At 41.9% G+C, this 23,649-nt stretch overlaps 2 protein-coding genes across 2 annotated transcripts; both read left to right on the forward strand.

Annotated features, from left to right (window-relative positions):
- The first annotated feature begins 11,225 nt into the window (after nt 1-11,225).
- On the forward strand, nt 11,226-14,505 carry LOC125426906 (interferon-induced transmembrane protein 3-like). Its single transcript, XM_048485757.1, has 2 exons — nt 11,226-11,477; nt 14,434-14,505. Exons 1-2 carry the CDS (start codon nt 11,226-11,228, stop codon nt 14,503-14,505), a joined length of 324 nt encoding a protein of 107 aa, XP_048341714.1.
- A 1,308-nt stretch (nt 14,506-15,813) lies between these two features.
- Nucleotides 15,814-19,727, forward strand: LOC125426905 (interferon-induced transmembrane protein 1-like). Its single transcript, XM_048485756.1, has 2 exons — nt 15,814-16,062; nt 19,064-19,727. The coding sequence occupies exons 1-2, from the start codon at nt 15,814-15,816 to the stop codon at nt 19,211-19,213; spliced, it is 399 nt and encodes a 132-aa protein (XP_048341713.1). The 3' UTR covers nt 19,214-19,727.
- Nucleotides 19,728-23,649: the final 3,922 nt, after the last annotated feature.

The following is a 23,649-nucleotide window of genomic DNA, read 5'->3' on the forward strand; positions in this document are numbered from 1 at the left end:
ATAACATGGAGGAGAGGAGAATGATGTAAGCTAGTATGAGTTCCCATTGGGGAGAGAGACACATGAAATACATTCCTATGGCACAAGTGGGAATTCAAACTTGGATCTCCTAGTCCAGTACTCTTAACCACTATACCATGTTGGCTTTATGCCAAAATTACATGTTGCCATGTAACTTGCTTTTGGGGGCAGTCCCCCAGTTCCAAGTTTAGGGAGGTACAAGCCCCCTTGTGACCCACCAGCAGGCCCCCTCATGCTCCCTTTCTACTCCCCCCCCCCATGTTAAACTTCCTCCAACAGCATCATGCAGCTGGTAGAGCTTCAGCTGTGGTTTTCAGAAGAGCTACACACACTTCCACATCAATGCTGAGTTCTAGCAAGTGGACAGGGACGGGCACACATATAGGTAGTAGGGAAGGTGAAAACAAATAGTGTCAGTGTCATACAACAGATACATTATTTTTTTTGCTGGTGCAAACCAGCCTAGATCTCCTTCTGACCTTGGATTTAGGAATTATGCAAATGCTGGACTTCCTTCCAGCCGGTGTAGCTGTTTCCCATCTACCAGATTGTGAGTATATGTGGGGAAATACACAGACCGCAGCTACACATTCAGCCTGGAAATTGTTTTTTGGTTCTTGAGGCAGAAGGCTGTTTTGTTCTGGTAAGGGACAGAGTTGCCAACTGACAAGAAAATATCTACCTGGTCTAGTCTTCTGCCTCTTACAGCAGGTCAATATGCAGAAGCAAGCAAATGAAGTTTTTCTTGGCATGAAATTAAGCGTCTGCTTCCACGTCTGCTTCCAGTTCCCACCATTCAAACTATTGTGAAAAGCACAGGAGCAGGGGACAGCAACAATCCCCCCACTCTCAAAATGACCACTCTACTAAGGATAGGGTGCATAAGGGAATCAGAGCAGGTAAAAGCAAGGCTCAGGACCTGCGCTTGAATAAATTCAAGTTTTACTTTTAAAAGAACAATGTAATTCAAGAGCATTGGTGGTGGTTGTTACTTTCCGAAGCTGCCTCTGCAACACTCCCTTCGCATTTTTTTAAAAATCAGAAGCAGATGTTTGAGGCTGCCACTAGGAGTGGAGAAAGGCATTTAATTTTTCTCTTGCAAGCAGCCATTTTAAGCTATAGAATCAGCCTTCTCAAATTACTTCCCTCTTTTGAGATAAAGGATAGGGACTGTTTGTTTTATTCTGTATGAGATAAAGCTGCTTGGATTTGATTTTTTAAAGGGAAATTACAAGAATAAAAAAGCATAATCCTCCTTCCACTGTTCCAGGCTTGGTCTTGGTAAGGGATAGAGTTGCCAGCTGACAAGAAATGAAATCCAATGAGATGAACATCCAGGGTGAGAGGCATAATTGCAGTCCAAACAGGCCACTTGTGAAAGGCAGAAGCAAAGTATAACAAAGATATATACGTGCCAATCATTCTTACATCAGTCAGTACATCACTTTGAGCCATCTCTTTACTCATGAAAACAGGCAAAGCCCCTTTCCGGCAACATCATACATTCCATGACGGTAAAAGAGGTCTTGGGAGTATGCTTTTTACCATGCAAATAAGAGTTCGGTCAGCATTTCATTGATTGAAAGTGAAATTTTTCTGCAGCAAGGCCATAAAACTTGCTGTGACTTATTTCCCTTATCTCTTCCTTGAAGGAGAAGCCCCATCTGTATACTTTATGTTCTCCATCCTTGATATCTAATGGGACTTGCAACTCCTACCAGAGTAAAACAAGCCAGGAATGCTGCAGTCGTTTCTCTCTCAAGGGCAGCCTGCAAGATAAGATCGGGCGCTGGCACCTGGGTGCTCCTAATTCACCACATGTTGCAAATCAAGGGAAGGTGGGAAACAGAAAGTGATGACCCATTAACATAACAGAACACAGACCCCTCTTTGATGTCCAGAAGAAAGTTCCTGACATCACCCTAACAATCTTGAGCTGAGCAATATAATAGAAGGGGGAGCAGTGGCTCTGGATTTAAGGATGGTGTAAGGATGAGTTGCTAGCCAGATAACTAAATTAAAATTGTGGGAATTCACGATCTTACTGAAGTTTCAGGGTGTGTTCTTTCCAAATTCTTCAAAAACAGGAAACAGTGTGTGAGAGAAGGGCAGATGGCTGTTAATCATTATTCCTATTGTGTACTTTTACATTTAAGACTGCATTTTGTAAGCAAAGCTGTTTTGCAAGTGAAGTTTTTCTTGGCACGGGAATAAGTAGTTCCAAAAAAATCATATGCCATTAAAGGGACAGTGATAGCGGAGCCAGAAGCAAATTTATCCCGCTTCTGGATTTCATTGTAAGTAAAGAGTGCACTATGTTTTACTTCTGTGTTAGCTAGGTAGAAACCAACTGTATTAGATAGGAAATAGAATTTGTAAGTTTCTCTGTATTTGCGACTGCATGGAACCTCCTTGGCCCAAGGTAGGAATCCATCTCGGTTTCACCTGAGCCCACCCTTTTCACGTGCAAAGGTCCCTGATGGACGCGAACAAAGGAAGATCTCGGAGGAAGCGCCTTGCCCTGCCTAATCCCTTCAGCAGGCAGATACGGGGCTATCGTCATCAAGCCCTGCTTCCTGACCCCGGACACCTGGGGAAACCTTTGTGTTTTCCCGCCAGTGGACACGTCATCGCCTCGCCCCACTCTGGCGCGAAATCCAGGAAGGGGATGCCTATCGAACTCTGATTGGTTCCTGTATGTTGCAAATGAATGATTGGTTACTTTGAATTTTGCTAATGAATGGTGGTGGGCTGTCTTGTATTCTCCCGGGCTCCCGACGGGAGAAAGTGTATTTAAGATGTTGTAAGGCTGCTAGGCAGCAGAGTCCTTGTGGAACGGAGGTGCTGACACTTAGGTCGGCATCTCAATAAAACCTTTCTTTTATTATACTCGTCGTGTCGGGTCCTGTTCGGGTTCCTAGGCGCTGCTGAGAGCTGGGTACCTTGGAGCCTGTAGAACCGTGATGGCAAACCTTTGGCACTCCAGATGTTATGGGCTACAATTCCCATCAGCCCCTGCCAGCATGGTCAATTGGCCATGCTGGCAGGGGCTGATGGGAATTGTAGTCCATAACATCTGGAGTGCCAAAGGTTCGCCACCACTGCTGTAGAATGTTACCTGAGCAGCGTGGTAACAACAGGAGCATATCCAGTAAATATGAGCAGGTAATCGGGCTGAAGGTCCTTTCAAAGATTCATACAACAGCTTTATTTGCAACTGGGGTTGCCAGCTGGCCATTGTGTCCTATCCCTGTAACAGAGGTTTAGCCTGCAGAAGTCAACCGCAGAGGTTTTTAGGCCATGATGCTAAACTTCAGCTCTTTTCAGTGTAAGCTCATAAATTATCCCACTCTTCCCCATGTGCATGGTGTGAATATGCACACAGGGCCTGAGCACACAGAAATGTAAATGTGTCAGACTCTTCTCATGGGAGATAGCATGATTCCCTATTACACTGGTTTCACCCAGTGGTGGGATTCAGCAGGTTCGCACCACTTCAGTAGAACCGGTTGTTGATAAAATGGTGCTTGTAAACAACCAGTTGTTAAATTATTTGAATCCCACCACTGGTTTCACCACACATGCAAATGCACAGATTTCAGCAAAATTCTCAACCTTTTTGAGCCACAGAACACCTAACATAAAATAGCTGCTGCAGGAGGCAGAACAGCACACGCAGAGAAAAACCCAGTGCCGGGGAGAATAAAGTTCATTGAAAAATATAGTGGAGAAGATGAGTGAGAGAGGGAGCAAAATCAAAACTTGGGTGGCAGTTTCTCCTAAAACAATTGTAATCTGTACAGCTAGTTAGAAGCCCTACCAGACAAAAGCCCCACCCATTTTCAACAAACATTTGGGTGTCACCAAGAGAGGTGTTGATGGATGCCACATTGGGGACTCCTGGATTATACCCTTATACTTGTATTTATAGAACAAATGCACGCACAACAGGAATGCAAATTTATGCTCTCCCACTTACATGTTTTTGCCTAATGAATACAGCATCTATGCACATAAACATCTTCCCCACGATCAGGAACATTCATACAGAAGTCCCAATTATTTGCCTTTATTCATACAGTCTAATACTCATGTGCGTCCTGTGCCCTTTGAGATAAATGTGCATAGGTGAGGGGTAGTACCGGTGTGTTGAGGTGGGTTCAGCTCTTTTGCTGCTGCCATGTATATATCTCATAGGCAACAAATATGCACAGATAGGGGGAGGTGCTTACTACTAAAAACTCCCCTACTCCAGATTCATTAATACATATTTTGAAAGTCTGAAGAGGTCTAATTGACACTCCGAGGAGCATCTTCGGCAGCTACCCCTTCTCCCAGTTCAGGGAAAGTGGGCAGGAAAATACTGGGAGACAGGTGATTGAATTAATAGGCTTTTTATTCAAATCAGAGAGGATCTCGGGATCCATAAAAAAAAGAAGAGCTTGTGAACAAAGAAAACTAGCTTTTTTATAATCCAAACAGGAGGCAGACTCCAGCTTACGTTTTCTGTGCATAATAAAACAATCAATTGTACATTTTGTGACAGAATATATGCTTCCGTGTATTTCTTTAATTAGTTACCCAAACTCTCCTTTCCCCCTCCCATCTTTCTATAATATATCATCTAAGGGTGCCGCTAAGTTGCAATTAATTCCTTGAAGTTTGAAAGCTCATACAAGGTTCTGGGCAAAATCTCAAATTACATCACTAGCTAGATTTCTAATGCTGCAGGAAACTTATTAATTTTCTATAGTGCAAATAATATTACTCTTATGTGTGCTTGTACCAATGGGATTCTTAAATGTGATCATAATCAGTTTTTCTATACTATTCACTCATATATTTGTGTGTATGTGAATAAAATATATTTTATCCTTCAAACCTTCATTTCATTCCTATAGGGGCAGTTCTTCAGCTTCCCTCTAGCTAACTGATTACCTCATACCTCATTAAAAGTAACAACTTTCACCTGTTCATTCTGAACTTGTTCTCTTATATTAGAACAATCATCTGTTGGACAGACAATAGGGGGAGGGTTTATCCAGCACTGGTTTCTAGGCTGTCTAATAAACTAAAAATCTATCCTATGCTAGGATTCACTGACCTATCTTGAGACTAAAGAAACTTTGGTCAAGAGGCAAAGGCTTCTGGTAGTGTCTCTTATTCTTGAATTGTGTTGCTTGTCCCCATCACTACATAATCACCTGCTAATTGCTGCTGATTGAATTACTGTCAAAGTGACAGCTACAGGCACTGGTTCCAGAACTGACAACCAGTTATACAGGACTGCTGCATTAACAGAAGAGGGGAAAAGTTAGTCCTTCTGCCCAGCCAGGCAGGATCAAACTCTGACAATGCTAGTGACAGTGCCTACTTTCTCAAAGAGAAAAAACAGGGACGGAAGTTAATAAGGGTAGGTTACTCAAAATGACACTAGAAGTCAAGGAAGAACATTATTCCCATCTCAGCGATATTATGGACACAACACAATAAGTGCTCAGATACAACAAGCACAAACATATCCCACAATGAAAATGACAGATTTGTTCCATTTGCTAGCATGAGTCACAGTTTATCAGAAACAACATGGCTTAGTGGGTTGAATGCTAGCCAGTGATTGCCCCAAAGCAGAAACACATGCTGGAGAACCAGTGTTTGATTCCTATATGATGGCTGTAAGTTCCTTCTTGCAAACTGGAAATCTGTCAAGGCCCAACCAGATGCAGACCAATTAACAATAGTTGCAGTATTTTTCCCCATTAAAAAAGCCCATTTCAGAGCTTGCAAACATCTGGGGGGTTTTCCGGTCCAAAGGATATGCAATTTTTCCAACATGCTCCATACCTGAAAATATTTAATCTTAGAGAAACACACAGACTTTACAAGAAGTCCAGGCATACAGAATGATATCTCATCACAATTAGTTTATTACCATTCAGTAAACTGAGAGCTATACAAAAAAAAAATTCCAGTAGTAATAAGAGTTTTAACAGGTTCTTGCTGGTCGGCGTTTCTGATCAGAGTTTAAATGCAGAATTTGGAAACCCATTTGGCAGAACATTAGGGCCCCTAAACAGATGGCACAAATCCCTGAAGTTCCTCTCTGATAGGTAATTTATCATCCTGTCACGGGCTTAGGAGAAGTACAACACATAGTGGGGTGTCTTAAAATGGTTGTCTGAAACCACTCTGCTAAGTGAGCAACTAGCTATTTACTTTCTGTTTTCACCTATTTGTTCTTTGTCTCTACATGCGAATTGCTGGAGTGCTACATTTAGACTTTTGATTCTGTTTTCATCACCTTTAATTTTTGCTTCTCATCTATCCTCAGCAAGTTAAAATGTTTCCTCAATCAGCCATCAAGGCTTTTCATTTCTTTTTGCTATAGGAATAGTCTTTGCTCATTCTACCTTTAACAAGTGGGAGTGTATCCCATTGCTGTACTTGAATCAGCATGCAGGGCAATACCTTCACCCACTGAACTGCTGCCTACAATATAACTGTTGAAAGGTAGGAATCTTGTCAGGAAAAAAACATTGCAACCCAGAGTGACATTTCTTCCTTTTCCTCACTCTAAGCATTATCACCATGATCTTCCATTCCCGTGCAGGGCTGAAAAATTATTTACATTTACTATTAGAAAGTGAGGGCTGAGTCATGACTTTCCCTTTAAGATAGCAAGATTAAATGATCTTGCAGCATTGAAGATGGGGACTTGAAGGTGGGTATCATGAAGCTCCCCACAGCTGTCAGAATTTCTGCTTTCTAACTTCGAGGTTTGTCACAAAGATGGGACTCAAATCTCTAACTACTCCAGCCCTGTAATGTGGGATTTGTAGGTAGTGTGATACTGGGTTCTTACAAACTGGTAATTACTAGAGAACCCAAAACTATTTCTTGAAATGTTTTTCTCTTAAACAAGAGTGCAACACAAGAACAGGAAATACAGTCAATAAACCAAAGCAAACCTAACTGGTCTTCACTTGAGTGCTAACTGCATACTCTTCTCAGGCAGGCAACACCTATAATTTCCACATAGCTAGTTATCAACTTTAACCAGGTCTCCAGTCTAGACTGCTGCACCTATAGCTAGTCTGCAGTGTCCTCACCCCCCATCCAGAAAACCCAGTACAGCCAAAACTTTCTTATTACAACCCAAGCCAATCACAATTCTCCTTCATAGGTGTTTTGACTCAGCTCTATGATATATAACTATGTACTCCTGAGAACTGCCAAACAATTAACTCATTTTACTGACTGAATTGCCTACAGCTGACTCTCACCCTCTGGTTTCCAACAATTAAACCTCTCAACCAAGAACATTTTACTTTCAAGGAGGCGTAGCTAGGGAAAAATAGAGCCCAGGGCAAAATCTGAGTCCCCCCATGGGCAGCTACCCTCCCCCACCATGACCAAAGGCCACCCTCCCCCACTACAACCAAAGAACATTTTTTTGCACCAGGTCATCTCAAAGTTTGGAGTTTTTATAGATACAAGTGTGAAATAGGCATTCAGAGGAAGAGATGGAAATTCAGGCTTCCTTGTACTGTGGCTCATTTGGGCAGGTTTGATATTAATCCAAAGTGGCTATTATTTCTGACAATGCTTGGGAGAAATGCAAAGGAATGAGTGGAGGGTAAAAAAAAACTAGATGCTCATTGCCTTGGACCCTGCCAGAACCAAAATCTATTGGGACTGGTGCAAAAACCAAACCTACCAACTAGGGGAAAAGCTCCAAAGAAACTGCATGAGATTACTTCTCCAATATAATGTCCTGATTTTTGGAGGAAGCTTTATTGCCATGATAATCATATATAGTTATTTGTAAAAGATACACCCATGCTGTTATCAGCTTGATGAGTTTATGCTTTCCTGTGGGGAGTTTGTTATAAGTTTGCTCAGGATATTATATTGCTGAAGTAATTTCATGCAGTTTCTTTGGTGTTCTTTCCCTAGTTGGTAGGTTTGGACCCTGCTGCACAGCATAAATATGCATGCAGCGAGGAATATGCATGCAGCGAGAGGCAGGCCAGAGTCCGCCCACCCAGATCCGGAAAGGTGCCTTGCAGAAAAGCCGGGTGGTGTTGTGAAATCTCACACCTCAAAAAATGGAGAGGTGAAACCTACTAGTGTCAGCACTGAATGCGTACAGATCCAAGACCAATAAGTGCAGCCACAGAATAAAATTAAATAAATAATTTTATTCAAACCAACAAGGGTCTATGCTAGCATCGGGGCCACAGCCAACTGACCAAAATTGGGTACAAGCAAGGTACATCAAAGAGAAATAGCTGATACATAGGAAAAGAGTTACAACATAATTAAAACAATCAAGCAGTCAATGTGTCCGGAGATGTTCTTAATGTTCCCAAAACATCCAGATATGTAGATACATTATTGACTTGTATTACTATAATTCACACTATTGACATCCTGTTTTCGGGGATGTTTCTATCACCTTATCTGGATGTGCCTTTATGGCCGGAGCTTATTTAAACAAAATAAATTAACTGCTGACACTTCCCTGGTTTGTATCAGACTCTTGAATTGCCAGGAGAGGAATTTCCCAAGAAAGGAAGAAGAGGAGTTTTTCTTTATCATTGAAATTCTTTGGCATTTTTTTGCAGGTGTGATTTCTAGGACAAAAGGAGGTCTTTTGCTAGGACCATGAATTCCATTAGGACAAAGGGTCTGACAGAGGTGGAGTGTGCAAAGGGCCGCGTGGTCTCACAAAGAAGCAGCTTATGTCAGTCAAGTATTTATTGTTTGAGCCATTGGCTATAACAATACAAAAATACATGCAGTTAAAACAGTAACTTAGTTAAAAACAATTTAAATTAAAAACAATAATTCTAGTTTTACATTAAAAAATATAAATTATTAGTGTTCACAATCTCTAAATTAAAATGCCCATCAAATACGTCAGATGTTTTTTGCAGTTTCTTCAGCTAGTCTTAAGCACTTCTCAGTACTTTAAGCAACATTTTAGTTCAAACAGCTTTAAAATACTTTGTCAGAGGTTTCCCTAGTACGCCAGAACAAAGAGAGCCATCTTTATAAGAAACATAGGAATCAATATCCCATAATAAGAAAATCAGTTTCTCATCATCGGATCGTAAAAAAGCTGTCCTAGGTAGTATTGGCTCTAAAAAACCTTTTCTCCTCTTATTTCCAGGATAATATAAAGGACAGGAGAGTATGCTTAGTGGAAGAGATCCCTCAGGCTCCTTGTTTTCCATACAGATACAAAGCTGAGAAAAAATGGTGTACTCGTGGGTGTATCTGCCACTAAAAGCACTGCTGCAAGGCATTGATTGGAAATCTAATAGAATTATAAGCTATTCTTAGATTTCTTGTGCTAGGTGTAGTGGTCAGGATATGTAGCTCTAATATGATCTCTTTTAAATAGCTTCTATACCATGGAGCAGTAAAGTTTTCGTCTGAACTATTAATTGTCTGTTTATCTTCTGGCATCTTCTCTGTACACCCAGTCTCGGAGTTCGCCAGCATTGGATGTTGAAACTCTTTTAATAGATCATCATGTGGAATAATGTGTACCGAGGATCGGGGTAAAGGTAGAGCGAGCTTTTATTTTTTTTGTCATCCAGGAGAGTAAAAGACTTGATGACCAAAGGGTTTCCTTTATTATCTGAGCTGGTTTTTTTTTCCAGGCCTTCCAAGATTGCCAAGATGGGCAGCATTGATTCAATCTGATGGTAAAACCTAACTCGCTGCCCTCATTAGTGCAGCCGGGTGTTCCCTTTGGCAGCATCAGAACTGGCCGTGTAAAAGGTTCTTGAATAGGCTTCCAGTGTCTTGAGTATAAGAGTCGGCATTCCAGCCCTGGCTTATTCCATATATAACATATGTGAGATGACTTTACTTTCAAACAGTTTTACAGCTGGATCTACAAGACAACCATGCCTTGCAGAGTAATAGAAGATGCATAATTGCCCCTATTATTTTTTTATAGCTGAGAGTTCTTAAAGTTCCTAAGTGTACTTTTCCAATTTAAGGTCTCTTCACTAAAGTTAATTCCTAGATATTTAAATGAGCTGCATTGCTCTATAGGAATTCCTTTGTATCGTTCCAGGAGTGTTTTTCTCGGTTTTTTCCTTAAATAGCCTTTGTTTTGGATATAAATTGATGGAGGAATGCTTCCTCCTTGCAATATCTCTTCACTGCCAAGCTATTAGAGCAGTCTTTTTTAATCCCCAATCCCGGGTTTAGAGAAATTAGGACCATGTCGCCTTAGTGCAAGTACAACAGGGTGTGGAAATTTTCTGTTGGTTAATAGGAGGGGCTATGTATTCTACTGGTCCTGATAACCTTTGTACTATATCGCTTTATATAGAGATTAAAAAAAGTAGTGGAGCTAGGACCACAGCCTTGCTTTTACACCTCGTTTAGCATTGATATCTTGGTTTGTTAGGGAACCCATCATACCAACTCTAATCCTAGCCTACAGATTGTCTGTCTGTAATTCACGAAGAAGGAATAACAAAAGTTGATCGATTAGCAGCTTATGGCTGCTGGCTTCAGGGTGCTGAGGGTTTTGCAACAAGACAGAAAATTCTTTTTTTCTTATTTTCCTCGCTCACAGAAGTATACCAAACAATACAAAAACACTTTGATATCAAATGCTAATACATATAATGTGTGAGTATAAAAAAGTGCACCTGTGTGGATACAAATATACAAACTCATCAACAAGTCTTATGGATGGTTAAGTCCTAAACAACTCAAGGTTTTTTTTGCCATCCACTGAAGAGGAAACGAAACCTAGGAACCCGAAATCCTAGAGAAAGCGAAACTGCTTGGGACCATGTCTGGATTGATGCATGGCTCTAGACTAGCTTATGTCCTTGAGTCTTGTAGTGTTGCAAGAAGAATTAAGAGGACTCTTGTGTATGCTATTTGAATATAGCCTTATGAATATTGCCTTTTGAAAGCACTGGAATTTACTCCCTACATCTCACAGCCAGATCCCTCCACGTAAAAGTGACTAGAGCGCCTCTCCCCCAGCCTCGCTCTCTACAGACTCCACCAAGTGACTCATGTGGTGGATGCACTTCAAGCTCAGGATGCTCCGCCCATTACTTTTTTTCTTTTTTTTCTCCGCCACCGCAAACGCAGCGTGGTGAAAGCAGCAAAGAGAGGGGCGGCGCCGGATTTCTGTTGATCGGCGAGTTCCAGCCTAGATGATGGCAAGTGGCGACCTCCTTGGTGACCCCTCCCCGGGCCGTGCGCCCTTGCCACGTTACGAGCAGCTGAAGGAAGAGCAAGAGCAAATGCTGATGCAGGCGAGAGTTCCGGTTGCCACCACCACGGTGGTCCACATGGGCCCACAGGTCTATGTCTCACCTGCACGTGACCATATTGTCTGGTCGATCTTTAGCACGATTTACTTAAATTTTTGCTGCCTCGGGGCCATGGCCCTTGCATTTTCCGTCAAGGTGAGAGGCTCGTCACGGTCCGTGCAGAAGCAACGGGTCCTTCTTTCCTTGGAACTCGACTTGTTTCCCCCTTCCTCTCTTTCTTCTGAGAATGCGAATAATGCTTGGATCTTAAAGATCGGGATTCCCGAGGGGAGCTCCGTCTACGCTGCTAACCGTTCTAACAGTCTGAGCTACAGAGTGATGTTTGCTCACAAGGAGGTTCCGAACAGCCCATTATTGCCACAGACTCTTCCTCCCCCCGCCCTTTACCATGCTCTGGAAGGTGCCCGGTTATTTGATAGTTTTTTCTGTGTCCCGCCTAAATTATAAGTTACTTTCAAGAGATGAAAGGAAATGCTTTTTTCCACCAAGAGTGGAAATGTGGGCTAGGTTCTGCTGCTAAAGCTTGCTTTGAATTGGCTGAAGAGTGGATGTGTAAAAAAAATCTTGAGTAATTTATGGGTGGCGTTGCAGCCCCTTCTTCCTCTGTCTCTGCTGTAGAGAGAGAGAGAGAGAGAGAGAGAGAACACTGCAGGAGCCGGCAACATCTTTATTTTAGTTGGCAACAGCCTGGCTGAGTAGTGAAGAAAATGGTGGTGGGATTATTTATATTGAGCCTACATATATTGGCTCTGCTGCTGCCCTTTTATCACTAGCATGGGTGCTTGAACATGTGTGGATGTGTGTGGCTTTTATTGCAGTGGTAGAATGTGTGTTGGGGAATTAATTGGTTTTATAGGGGCCATTAGCAGGTAGTTTATAGGAGAATTCAGGTGATTAGGGCATCTCTGAAATGTTCTGCTCAAAGACATAGACTGGTAGTTCCTGTGCTGCAAGATAGTTCTAAAGTAAGAAACTGAGCAAGTGAGAGAAAAGAAGGCCCCCAAGGTGGGCATTTTCTGATACTGTGAAAACATTGCTATCTCTGTACACTTAGGCACATAAGGAGAACAGATGAATGGCAGGCCTGATTTCCATCCATCCAGACAGATTGGATTTGATTTAAATCAAATCAGTTTAAATCACTAGTCAGCCAGGCTTTATTTAAATAATTGTTTTTTACACAAAGACTCATTTGCTAGTATAATCTTAACATTTACAACCAGATTAAAGTTTCATTTTTAGAATAATAACTCTTTGGATTAGTTTTACAATTACATCAAAATTACTGATTTGTGGGATGTACTTAAATCACACTATTTTCCCTGTGGTTGCCATTTTGATGTGGGACCTGTCATTCCAGTCCCAGAGCACAGAATCTATTCCCAGGGATTGTCATTCCAGTGTGAGGCCTGTCATTCCATTGTCAGAGTAGTTTGTATGGGCCTAGAGACCTTCATTAAAATCCATTCCACATTTTCTTTGCTTGCTACCTTTTTTATGCTGTAACATAGTTCAATGGCGTTCATGCAAGTCAATTGGCAATGCTGGTTCCCATTATTTCAAATGGGCCTTCCTGCCTCCCCCATTGTTTCCAATGGGCAATCAGTCATTTCTTATAGTACATCTGTTGATTTGGTTATAGTATTAGAAATACATAGATAATTATGAATGTATTACAAAATGAACTATTTCCAGTTTTATTTGGGCCACCAGGTCTTGCATTTCTTTGTTTCTGTTCTGCATGCATGCTTGCGTTACCCAGATGTAAAGAAAGTTCATTATAATATTCCCAAACTGTGTCTCTTTTCCAACCTGCTGCCATTATAGATCTTTTTTCCCAGGGAGAGAATAATAAGATAAACCTCAGGGTATACATACAAAGATCCTATGACTTGTGATCAAAAGGTTTCATGCTAATTTTTGCTGCTTGCTCCTCCCTCCTCACACTTAGCAACTTGTGCAGGTCTATTCCACTACAAATTATCTTGTATTCATTGAACTTCTTGAAACTTCGCACTTAAGGGGGGGGGGGGGCTTTGATTCTGGGTACGTAGATTTGTAAAGGAACAATGGGATTAAGGTCTTTTTCTCAGCTCTTTATGTTTATTTTATAACACTTTTTCTGAGAAGAAGGGGCATGTTATCTTTGCAGACTCAAAAACGTATTGCAAACATCACTAAAGATGTGGGGGAGAAATAATGCTGATTTGGCTGTTGGCTTTGTATCCCAATCTGTCTCCGGTTATAGGGTTCTGGGCATCATTTTATCACTTTCATTTTATCCACACAACAACCCTTGAAGTGTATGCATTGCCCAAGATCACCCAATGGACTTCCATGACAGAGTGGAGATTTGAACTTGGGTCTCCCTGATCTTGGTGTGGCATCCTAACCACTGCACCTAAGTGGTCCTTGCAGTGGCCTTTGCTGCATTGGGTGTACCACTGTTGAGTGAAAAGGTAGTTCATATGTCATAAACTGGTAGCAGTTTATGAGGTAAATGGTGCAAGTTTTGAACACATTATAAGTGTGGACTGTAGGATGCTCAGACCCTTTGGAATCGTTTTCTTCTGGTTTCTTCCCCTTAGGGCTGATTTACACATGCATGCACTACCACACAGTGGTGGGATTCAGCAGGTTCACAACACTTCGGCAGAACCGGTTGTTAAAATAGTGCTTGTATACAACCAGTTGCTAAATTATTTGAATCCCACCACCGGAGCCGGTTGTTAAATTATTTGAATCCCACCACTGCTACCACCTATCTGCATGTGGTGAGTGGACTTCATTGAAGTTTGTGATGGTTTGTATTGACAACATACAACTCTGCATTTCTGCTTAGTGCCCATTTATTTTGAATTTTTCCAAGCAGCATCTGTGATTCTCTTTTCCTCCACCATTTTATCCTCAAAAAAGTCTTGAGAAGCAGGTTAGACTAAGAGAGTGATTAGCCTTAAGTCACCCCATAAGTTTTATGGCAAGTGATCTGGGTTTTGCTAAAACACAGGGAAATTCCTCTTCTATAAATTACTGTTTTGGTATTTCCTAGCTTTCCTTCAGTACCTAATCTTTCTCTTTTTACCCCTATCAGGCACGGGATCGTAAATTGGTTGGTGACCATAATGGTGCAAGCAGCTATGGTTCCACTGCCAATTCCATATAACATGTATGTGAGATGACTTTAATTTCTCTCAAAACAGTTTTACAGCTGGACCATACAAGACAACCACCTTTTGAGTAATAGAATCTCATAATTGCCCCTATTATTTTTATAGCTGAGATTCTTAAAGTTCCTAAGTGTACTTTTCCAATTTAAGGTCCTCCACTCAAAAGTTAATTCCTAGATATTTAAATGAGCTGCATTGCTCTATAGGAATTCCTTGTATCGTCCAGGAGTGTTTTTTCGGTTTTTTCCTAAATAGCCTTTGTTCTTGATATAATTGATGGAGAGCAAGCCTCCTCCTTGCAAATATCTCACCTGAAGCTATTTTTTTTTTTTTTTTTTTTTTTTTTTTTTTTTTTTTTTTAGCAGTCTTTAATCCCAATCGGGTTTGAGAAATTAGGACCATGTCGTCTGCGTACAACAGGGTGGAAATTTTCTGTTGGTTAATAGAGGGGGCTATGTATTCTGGTCCTGATAACCTTTGTACTATATCGTTTATATAGAGATTAAAAAGTAGTGGAGCTAGGACACAGCCTTGCTTTACACCTCGTTTAATTGATATCTTGTTTGTTAGGGAACCCATCATACCAACTCTAATCCTAGCCTGGGTGTCTGTATGTAATTCACGAAGAAGGAATAACAAAAGTTGATCGATTAGCAGCTTATGGCTGCTGGCTTCAGGGGTCTTCAGGGGTTTTAACAAGACAGAAAATTCTTTTTTTCTTATTTCTGCTCACAGAAGTATACCAAACAATACAAAACACTTTGATATCAAATGCTAATACATATAATGTGATATAAAGTGCACCTGTGTGATACAAATATACAAACTCATCAACAAGTCTTATGGATGGTTAAGTCCTAAACAACTCAAGGTTTTTTTTGCCATCCACTGAAGAGGAAACGAAACCTAGGAACGAAACCTAGAAACGAAACTGCGGACCATGTCTGATTGATGGCTACAGACAGCTTATGTCCTTGAGTCTTGTAGTGTTGCAAGAAGAATTAAGAGGACTCTTGTGTATGCTATTTGAATATAGCCTTATGAATATTGCCTTTTGAAAGCACTGGAATTTACTCCCTACATCTCACAGCCAGATCCCTCCACGTAAAAGTGACTAGAGCGCCTCTCCCCCAGCCTCGCTCTCTACAGACTCCACCAAGTGACTCATGTGGTGGATGCACTTCAAGCCCAGATGCTCCGCCCATTACTTTTTTCTTTTTCCCGCCGCAAACGCAGCGTGGTGAAAGCAGCAAAGAGAGGGGCGGCGCCGGATTTCTGTTGATCGGCGAGTTCCAGCCTAGATGATGGCAAGTGGCGACCTCCAGGACCCCTCCCCGGGCCGTGCGCCCTTGCCACGTTACGAGCAGCTGAAGGAAGAGCAAGAGCAAATGCTGATGCAGGCGAGAGTTCCGGTTGCCACCACCACGGTGGTCCACATGGGCCCACAGGTCTATGTCTCACCTGCACGTGACCATATTGTCTGGTCGATCTTTAGCACGATTTACTTAAATTTTTGCTGCCTCGGGGCCATGGCCCTTGCATTTTCCGTCAAGGTGAGAGGCTCGTCACGGTCCGTGCAGAAGCAACGGGTCCTTCTTTCCTTGGAACTCGACTTGTTTCCCCCTTCCTCTCTTTCTTCTGAGAATGCGAATAATGCTTGGATCTTAAAGATCGGGATTCCCGAGGGGAGCTCCGTCTACGCTGCTAACCGTTCTAACAGTCTGAGCTACAGAGTGATGTTTGCTCACAAGGAGGTTCCGAACAGCCCATTATTGCCACAGACTCTTCCCCCCCCCCCCCCCGCCCTTTGTCTTCTCTGGAAGGTGCCCGTTATTTGATAGTTTTTCTGTGTCCCGCTAAGTATAGTTACTTTCAAGATGAAAGGAAATGCTTTTTTCCACCAAGAGTGGAAATGTGGGCTAGGTTCTGCTGCTAAAGCTTGCTTTGAATTGGCTGAAGAGTGGATGTGTAAAAAAAATCTTGAGTAATTTATGGGTGGCGTTGCAGCCCCTTCTTCCTCTGTCTCTGCTGTAGAGAGAGAGAGAGAGAGAGAGAGAGAACACTGCAGGAGCCGGCAACATCTTTATTTTAGTTGGCAACAGCCTGGCTGAGTAGTGAAGAAAATGGTGGTGGGATTATTTATATTGAGCCTACATATATTGGCTCTGCTGCTGCCCTTTTATCACTAGCATGGGTGCTTGAACATGTGTGGATGTGTGTGGCTTTTATTGCAGTGGTAGAATGTGTGTTGGGGAATTAATTGGTTTATAGGGAATAATTAATTGGTTTATAGGGAATTCAGGATTAGCATCTCTGAAATGTTCTGCTCAAAGACATAGACTGGTAGTTCCTGTGCTGCAAGATAGTTCTAAAGTAAGAAACTGAGCAAGTGAGAGAAAAGAAGGCCCCCAAGGTGGGCATTTTCTGATACTGTGAAAACATTGCTATCTCTGTACACTTAGGCACATAAGGAGAACAGATGAATGGCAGGCCTGATTTCCATCCATCCAGACAGATTGGATTTGATTTAAATCAAATCAGTTTAAATCACTAGTCAGCCAGGCTTTATTTAAATAATTGTTTTTTACACAAAGACTCATTTGCTAGTATAATCTTAACATTTACAACCAGATTAAAGTTTCATTTTTAGAATAATAACTCTTTGGATTAGTTTTACAATTACATCAAAATTACTGATTTGTGGGATGTACTTAAATCACACTATTTTCCCTGTGGTTGCCATTTTGATGTGGGACCTGTCATTCCAGTCCCAGAGCACAGAATCTATTCCCAGGGATTGTCATCCCAGTGTGAGGCCTGTCATTCCATTGTCAGAGTAGTTTGTATGGGCCTAGAGACCTTCATTAAAATCCATTCCACATTTTCTTTGCTTGCTACCTTTTTTATGCTGTAACATAGTTCAATGGCGTTCATGCAAGTCAATTGGCAATGCTGGTTCCCATTATTTCAAATGGGCCTTCCTGCCTCCCCCATTGTTTCCAATGGGCAATCAGTCATTTCTTATAGTACATCTGTTGATTTGGTTATAGTATTAGAAATACATAGATAATTATGAATGTATTACAAAATGAACTATTTCCAGTTTTATTTGGGCCACCAGGTCTTGCATTTCTTTGTTTCTGTTCTGCATGCATGCTTGCGTTACCCAGATGTAAAGAAAGTTCATTATAATATTCCCAAACTGTGTCTCTTTTCCAACCTGCTGCCATTATAGATCTTTTTTCCCAGGGAGAGAATAATAAGATAAACCTCAGGGTATACATACAAAGATCCTATGACTTGTGATCAAAAGGTTTCATGCTAATTTTTGCTGCTTGCTCCTCCCTCCTCACACTTAGCAGTAAACTTGTGCATGAGTCTAGTCTCCACTTCAGCAAATTATCTTGTATTCATTGTTGAACTTTCTTAGGAAACTTCGCTAATCTTAAGGGGGGCTTTGATTCTGGGCAATTACATTAGGATTTGTAAAAGGAACAATGGGATTAAGGTCTTTTTCTCAGCTCTTTATGTTTATTTTATAACACTTTTTCTGAGAAGAAGGGGCATGTTATCTTTGCAGACTCAAAAACGTATTGCAAACATCACTAAAGATGTGGGGGAGAAATAATGCTGATTTGGCTGTTGGCTTTGTATCCCAATCTGTCTCCGGTTATAGGGTTCTGGGCATCATTTTATCACTTTCATTTTATCCACACAACAACCCTTGAAGTGTATGCATTGCCCAAGATCAACCAATGGCCTTACATGACAGGAGTGGGTAGAATTTAGAACTTGGGTCTCCCTGATCTTGGTGTGGCATCCTAACCACTGCACCTAAGTGGTCCTTGCAGTGGCCTTTGCTGCATTGGGTGTACCACTGTTGAGTGAAAAGGTAGTTCATATGTCATAAACTGGTAGCAGTTTATGAGGTAAATGGTGCAAGTTTTGAACACATTATAAGTGTGGACTGTAGGATGCTCAGACCCTTTGGAATCGTTTTCTTCTGGTTTCTTCCCCTTAGGGCTGATTTACACATGCATGCACTACCACACAGTGGTGGGATTCAGCAGGTTCACACAACACTTCTCGCAGAACCGGGGTTGTTAAAAATAGTGCTTGTTTGCATACCAAACCAGTTGCTAAATTATTTGAATCCCACCAATCGAGCCGGTTGTTTAGCACATTATTTGAATCTCCCACCACTGCTACCACCTATCTGCATGTGGGGAGTGGACTTCTCATTAGCGAAGCTCTTCCTGTGATGGTTTGTATTGACAACATACAACTCTGCATTTCTGCTTAGTGCCCATTTATTTTGAATTTTCCAAGCAGCATCTGTGGATTCCTTCTTTTCCTCCACCATTTTTATCCTCAAAAAAGTCTTGAGAAGCAGGTTAGACTAAGAGAGTGATTAGCCTTAAGTCACCCCATAAGTTTTATGGCAAGTGATCTGGTTTTGCTAAAACACAGGGAAATTCCTCTTCTATAAATTACTGTTTTGGTATTTCCTAGCTTTCCTTCAGTACCTAATCTTTCTCTTTTTACCCCTATCAGGCACGGGATCGTAAATTGGTTGGTGACCATAATGGTGCAAGCAGCTATGGTTCCACTGCCAGGTGCTTGAATATCGCGGCCTTGACGTTGTGCCTCTTTTCCCCTGTCGTCATCGTAATCATCCTGGTTGTTACGGGGGTCATTGTTTGAAATATACCTGGGGGAGTCTACGATGGCTATTGAACCATGTTGCGAAGTGATTTCACTTTCAAATCCTTGTTTCCTTTATGCACAGCTTCTACTCAGCCAACTCTTGTTTCCTTTTGAGTATGTTGTCTAGGATATGATTCTAAGGAATATACATTGTCCATAGAAAAGCTTTGTGTTTACTATGAGGGAGTTGTTCATTTCAAGAGATGGTTTCATGCTGAGAAGTATACCATTGTAGAGTTGGCTTTGTTATACTTCTTATAGTCTAATGGTCCCTTCCACTCCAGAGATGATATGTTTCTATTGAATGTAACCAGTTAATTTTATTTTTCTACTGAATTTAACCAATTCAAAAGATTCCTCTATGGTGGGGGGGGGGGGGCGCATAATTTTGACATTGATGCACATAACATTCCTCTAAGAAGACCCGGCAATATAATTTTCCAGGTCCTGTTCCTGTAGAATGGGAAGCAGATTTTCTCTTTAATATTTTTCTATTTGTCTGTAGTAAAATTAATACCTGTTGACCTCTTTTGAATACAAATATTTGGATAGTTCTATGCTAATAAATTGTTTTATAAACATCTCAGAAAACTGTGTGAAACGTTCCTCCTTGTTCTTGAACTTTAATGAGTGAACTACAAGACTGGTTTTAACTCTTAAGGACAATACAACATTTAAAAACAAACGGGGGCCTGTGTGACTCATGGGGGGATCCTTGCTTGCCCACCAGGCATGCTGCATGTCAGGTAGCCATCCCACCAGCAGCTGCCACTGCTCCCTCACTCCTCCCCTAATTGCTTGCTCATTTGGCTCACTGCATCTCTAAGTGGGAGATGGTGTCATTGTCCTGCATGTGGCATGCACAATGGGGCAGTGGTGGGGGCAGCTCGTGATGCACATGTGCTAACTCCCTCTCCCTTGAGTTACTGCTTGGGAACAGTCGCCTCGCGCATTGTCAAGCTTGCACAACTTTTGTGTGACATGCTTTGCCTCTTGCTTGTGTCTTTTTAGCAAGGCAGTTTCCCAAATATAGGGCAGAAACTTCTTTATCCAAGTGGTTTAGATCATTTGCCGCCATTATAACCTCACAACAACCCTCTGAAGTAGATTAGTCAACGGAATGGGGATTTGAACCTTCATTTTCTTGCACCTAGTTGGGCAACTTAACTGCTGCTCCACATTGTTTTAACACCCAAACCATAATGTAATGCTGATTCTTTACTTTGGGTGTCAGCCACAATGACAAACAAAAAAAGAATCCGGTGCATAAGGCAGGAAGAGGAGGAAGATAGACCTGGAGCAATAAGCTAAGATGGCTAGAAGCCTTCGCAGATTTCTTGCAAACGCTGCTGAAAGTACACCAGGCTGATCAGCAGCACCACAGGAACCTCACAAACCTGATCCAGTGTCTGTGGACATTCCTGTTGCTTTAGATAAATGAATGAATACATAAATAAATAATAATTACAGAATGAAACCTGTATTTTCATGGCATTCTGAAATTGCAGCACCCCTAGCTAAAGAATAACCTGTACTTCTCTTGCACCTCTTGCCTCTTGCTTATCAGGGCCTCCTACACACATACTTCCACTGCAGACACCTCTCTCCCACTGAAGTGTACCAGCCATCTAAGATCAATTTGCTCAGTAACTCTTACCATATGGTTGGGTTTACAACATTTAAATTTAATTGCTGTCCACTACAGAAATGAGCGAGAGTGAGGAAACGAAGATCTTTACAGGAAAAGAAAAGAAGTTATTTGATACCATAAAAGAACAAACTATTTATTGTTGTACACAAATTTGCGGCCTTCTTCATCAGATGCATGAAATCCATGCACCCTTAGCTGGCTGATGTACCCAACTATACAGAGAAAAATTAAGAACAGTGGACCCAAAAGTGAAGACAGACTGAAGGCCAGTTGATATATCCAAAACCTTTCCAATCAATGGCATATCTAGGTTGGGGGGAGGGGGAAAACAGAGGGAACAGATGACTTAAGCGCCACTTTCCTGGGTCATGTGGGGAATCCATTTGGTCACCTGCCCCCTCCCTTCTCCCCCCACAGGTCCAAGTACAAAGGTGAAAGGGCCAGGGCTTTTACGGCTCTGGCCCCTACCTGGTGGAACAGGCTTCCAGGTGAGATCAGGACCCTGCGGGACTTACAAAGTTTCCGCAGGGCCTGCAAAACGGACCTGTTCCGCCAGGCGTTTGGCCAGCCGGGATGATGTCAACTCCGCCATAAGAACACCTGGCCATCCGTGGGTACATAAAAGAGGGGGAGGGGTTGAAGCCATCTGTAGTTTTAGTATTTTATGTATTTTGATGTTTTAGGATGTTTTATGATGTTTTAAATTGTTTATTATTGATGGACACCGCCCTGAGCCTTCAGGGAGGGCGGTATATAAATATAAGAAAGAAAGAAAGAAAGAAAGAAAGAAAGAAAGAAAGAAAGAAAGAAAGAAAGAAAGAAAGAAAGAAAGAAAGAAAGGAGTGCCCCGTTCTGAAGAACAAGGAAGGTGGCAGGTGCCTAAGCAGCCAGCAGACAAGCCTCTTTCCCTGCCCACAGGCAATGGGCTGGGACTCCGCAGATATCTTCAAGTCAATCACGTTGCTTCCTGCTCCTTGAGGCCCAGAAGCTCTTGGCAACCATGGTGGCTTTGAGCAGGGCAGAGAAAATGAAGGGAAGCAGCCGAGGCAAGCTGGAAGGGATTACCTAACCCCTCACTCTGATCCTCAGAGTGGGTTCAGATCCAGCAAATTAAACAACTTTCCACCCTCTTGTCACTATTCTACCCTCTTACCCCTTGTTCAATGGAGAGACCATCCCAGCCACACCAGCCGGATGAGAAATACCCCGTACATTGCTGGGCCTGTCTAGCTAATGATATCTGGTGCTGCTCCCTCTCCCACTGCTTGCTGCTCTCCTGCTGCTCCCGCTGCTCGCTTGCCGCTTGCTCACTCACTCACTGCACCACCTCATTTGGGAGGGGGGTGCAATTTTTGGGGAGGGCACCCCAGGCACCATTTTCTGGTGGTATGCCACTGTTTCCAACATATCAATGATACATAGCTTTTTCTAGACCACCACACTTCTTTAATTCTTAGATTATAGTCACAACCTCACACGAAGTCAGCCTCCTAATGCAATACATTGATCCAGCAGCAAGAACAGACTAATACATACATGAATGTAGGTGTCAGTTCCATTCCAGTTTCCATTCATGAGATTAATTACATGATATCAAGTAGACGTGCACTGGGATTCTTGTGCTTGAAACCAAATTCCCCAGCAAACAGAACCTGAGATGGAGGCACAGACATAAGGGAAACATATCATTTAGATAGACCTTCATACAATACTATTACAGGATCTAACTTCAAGAATGTGGTCATCTGCGGAGCCTCCGATGCAATATATATCAAATATGTACCCAAATGAGAACATTCAAAAACAAATGGGAGAACATTTTACTTCTGACCTGAAAGTCAAATAAGCTAACTGTATGTTAGCCGTGTTATTGAGGATGTGTGACTATAAGTTAATCACTGTGCTATTCTGGGAGTTACATGGCTTGAGCACCCAGCATTAAGGGAGAGGGCTTTTAAGCATTTTTGCACTGTTACAAAACTGCATGCAGACTGGTATCAGGTGCACATGCAGCTTTACAACAGGGCAAAGAGTGAAAATAATTTTTGATTGGGAAAACAACATGGGGGAAGGAGGATTAAGAGCCCCAAAGGATGCTACGTGAGTTAGAAAACACTAGGTGTACCATATACACCATGTCCCTTTGTTTCAAATTGCACCTGTTTTTAAAAGGTTTGCACTTGCTATACAATAATTGATCAGAGATTTGTTACCTAATTTTTTCAGACTTCTCCTCTGAGAACACTGAAAGGTGTTTTAATGGCTGGCTGGAGCCTTACTGGCTGGCCTGACAAATCCAAATGTTTGCCTGCAAATGAGATTAGCTTTCCAGAACTCCACAAATTCAAGAGAAATAGTGTGATTTTCTCACTGTTTTCTGGATCCCAGCCTGTGTAACAGCTTCAGGCTAATGTTGCTGTTCTCCCTTTGTATAAATCAGAATCATAAATTTATTACCAGTCTGGTTCTGGTGGGTTTTCTGGGCTGTGTAACTGTGGTCTGGTGGATCTTGTTCCTAACGTTTCGCCTGCATCTGTGGCTGGCATCTTCAGACGTGTATCATAGAGAAAAGTCTGTTTCACACTGTGTCTAAGTGAGAAGGGATAGTTTAGAGTGGTATATTGTCCATGTCTCAGGGTGGGGAACCAATCATTAAGTGTTTGGTTGAGGTGTGGTTGAGTGCATTGTATTGCGGGTGGGGTTATCAGTCCATTTTTAAAGTACTGGCTTTGCTAATCTTTAACGTCTCTTCTTTCTTATTGAAGTTGTCCTGGTGTTTGTG

This window comes from Sphaerodactylus townsendi, linkage group LG02 (genome assembly GCF_021028975.2).
Source record: "Sphaerodactylus townsendi isolate TG3544 linkage group LG02, MPM_Stown_v2.3, whole genome shotgun sequence".
Taxonomy (NCBI): Eukaryota; Metazoa; Chordata; class Lepidosauria; order Squamata; family Sphaerodactylidae; genus Sphaerodactylus; species Sphaerodactylus townsendi.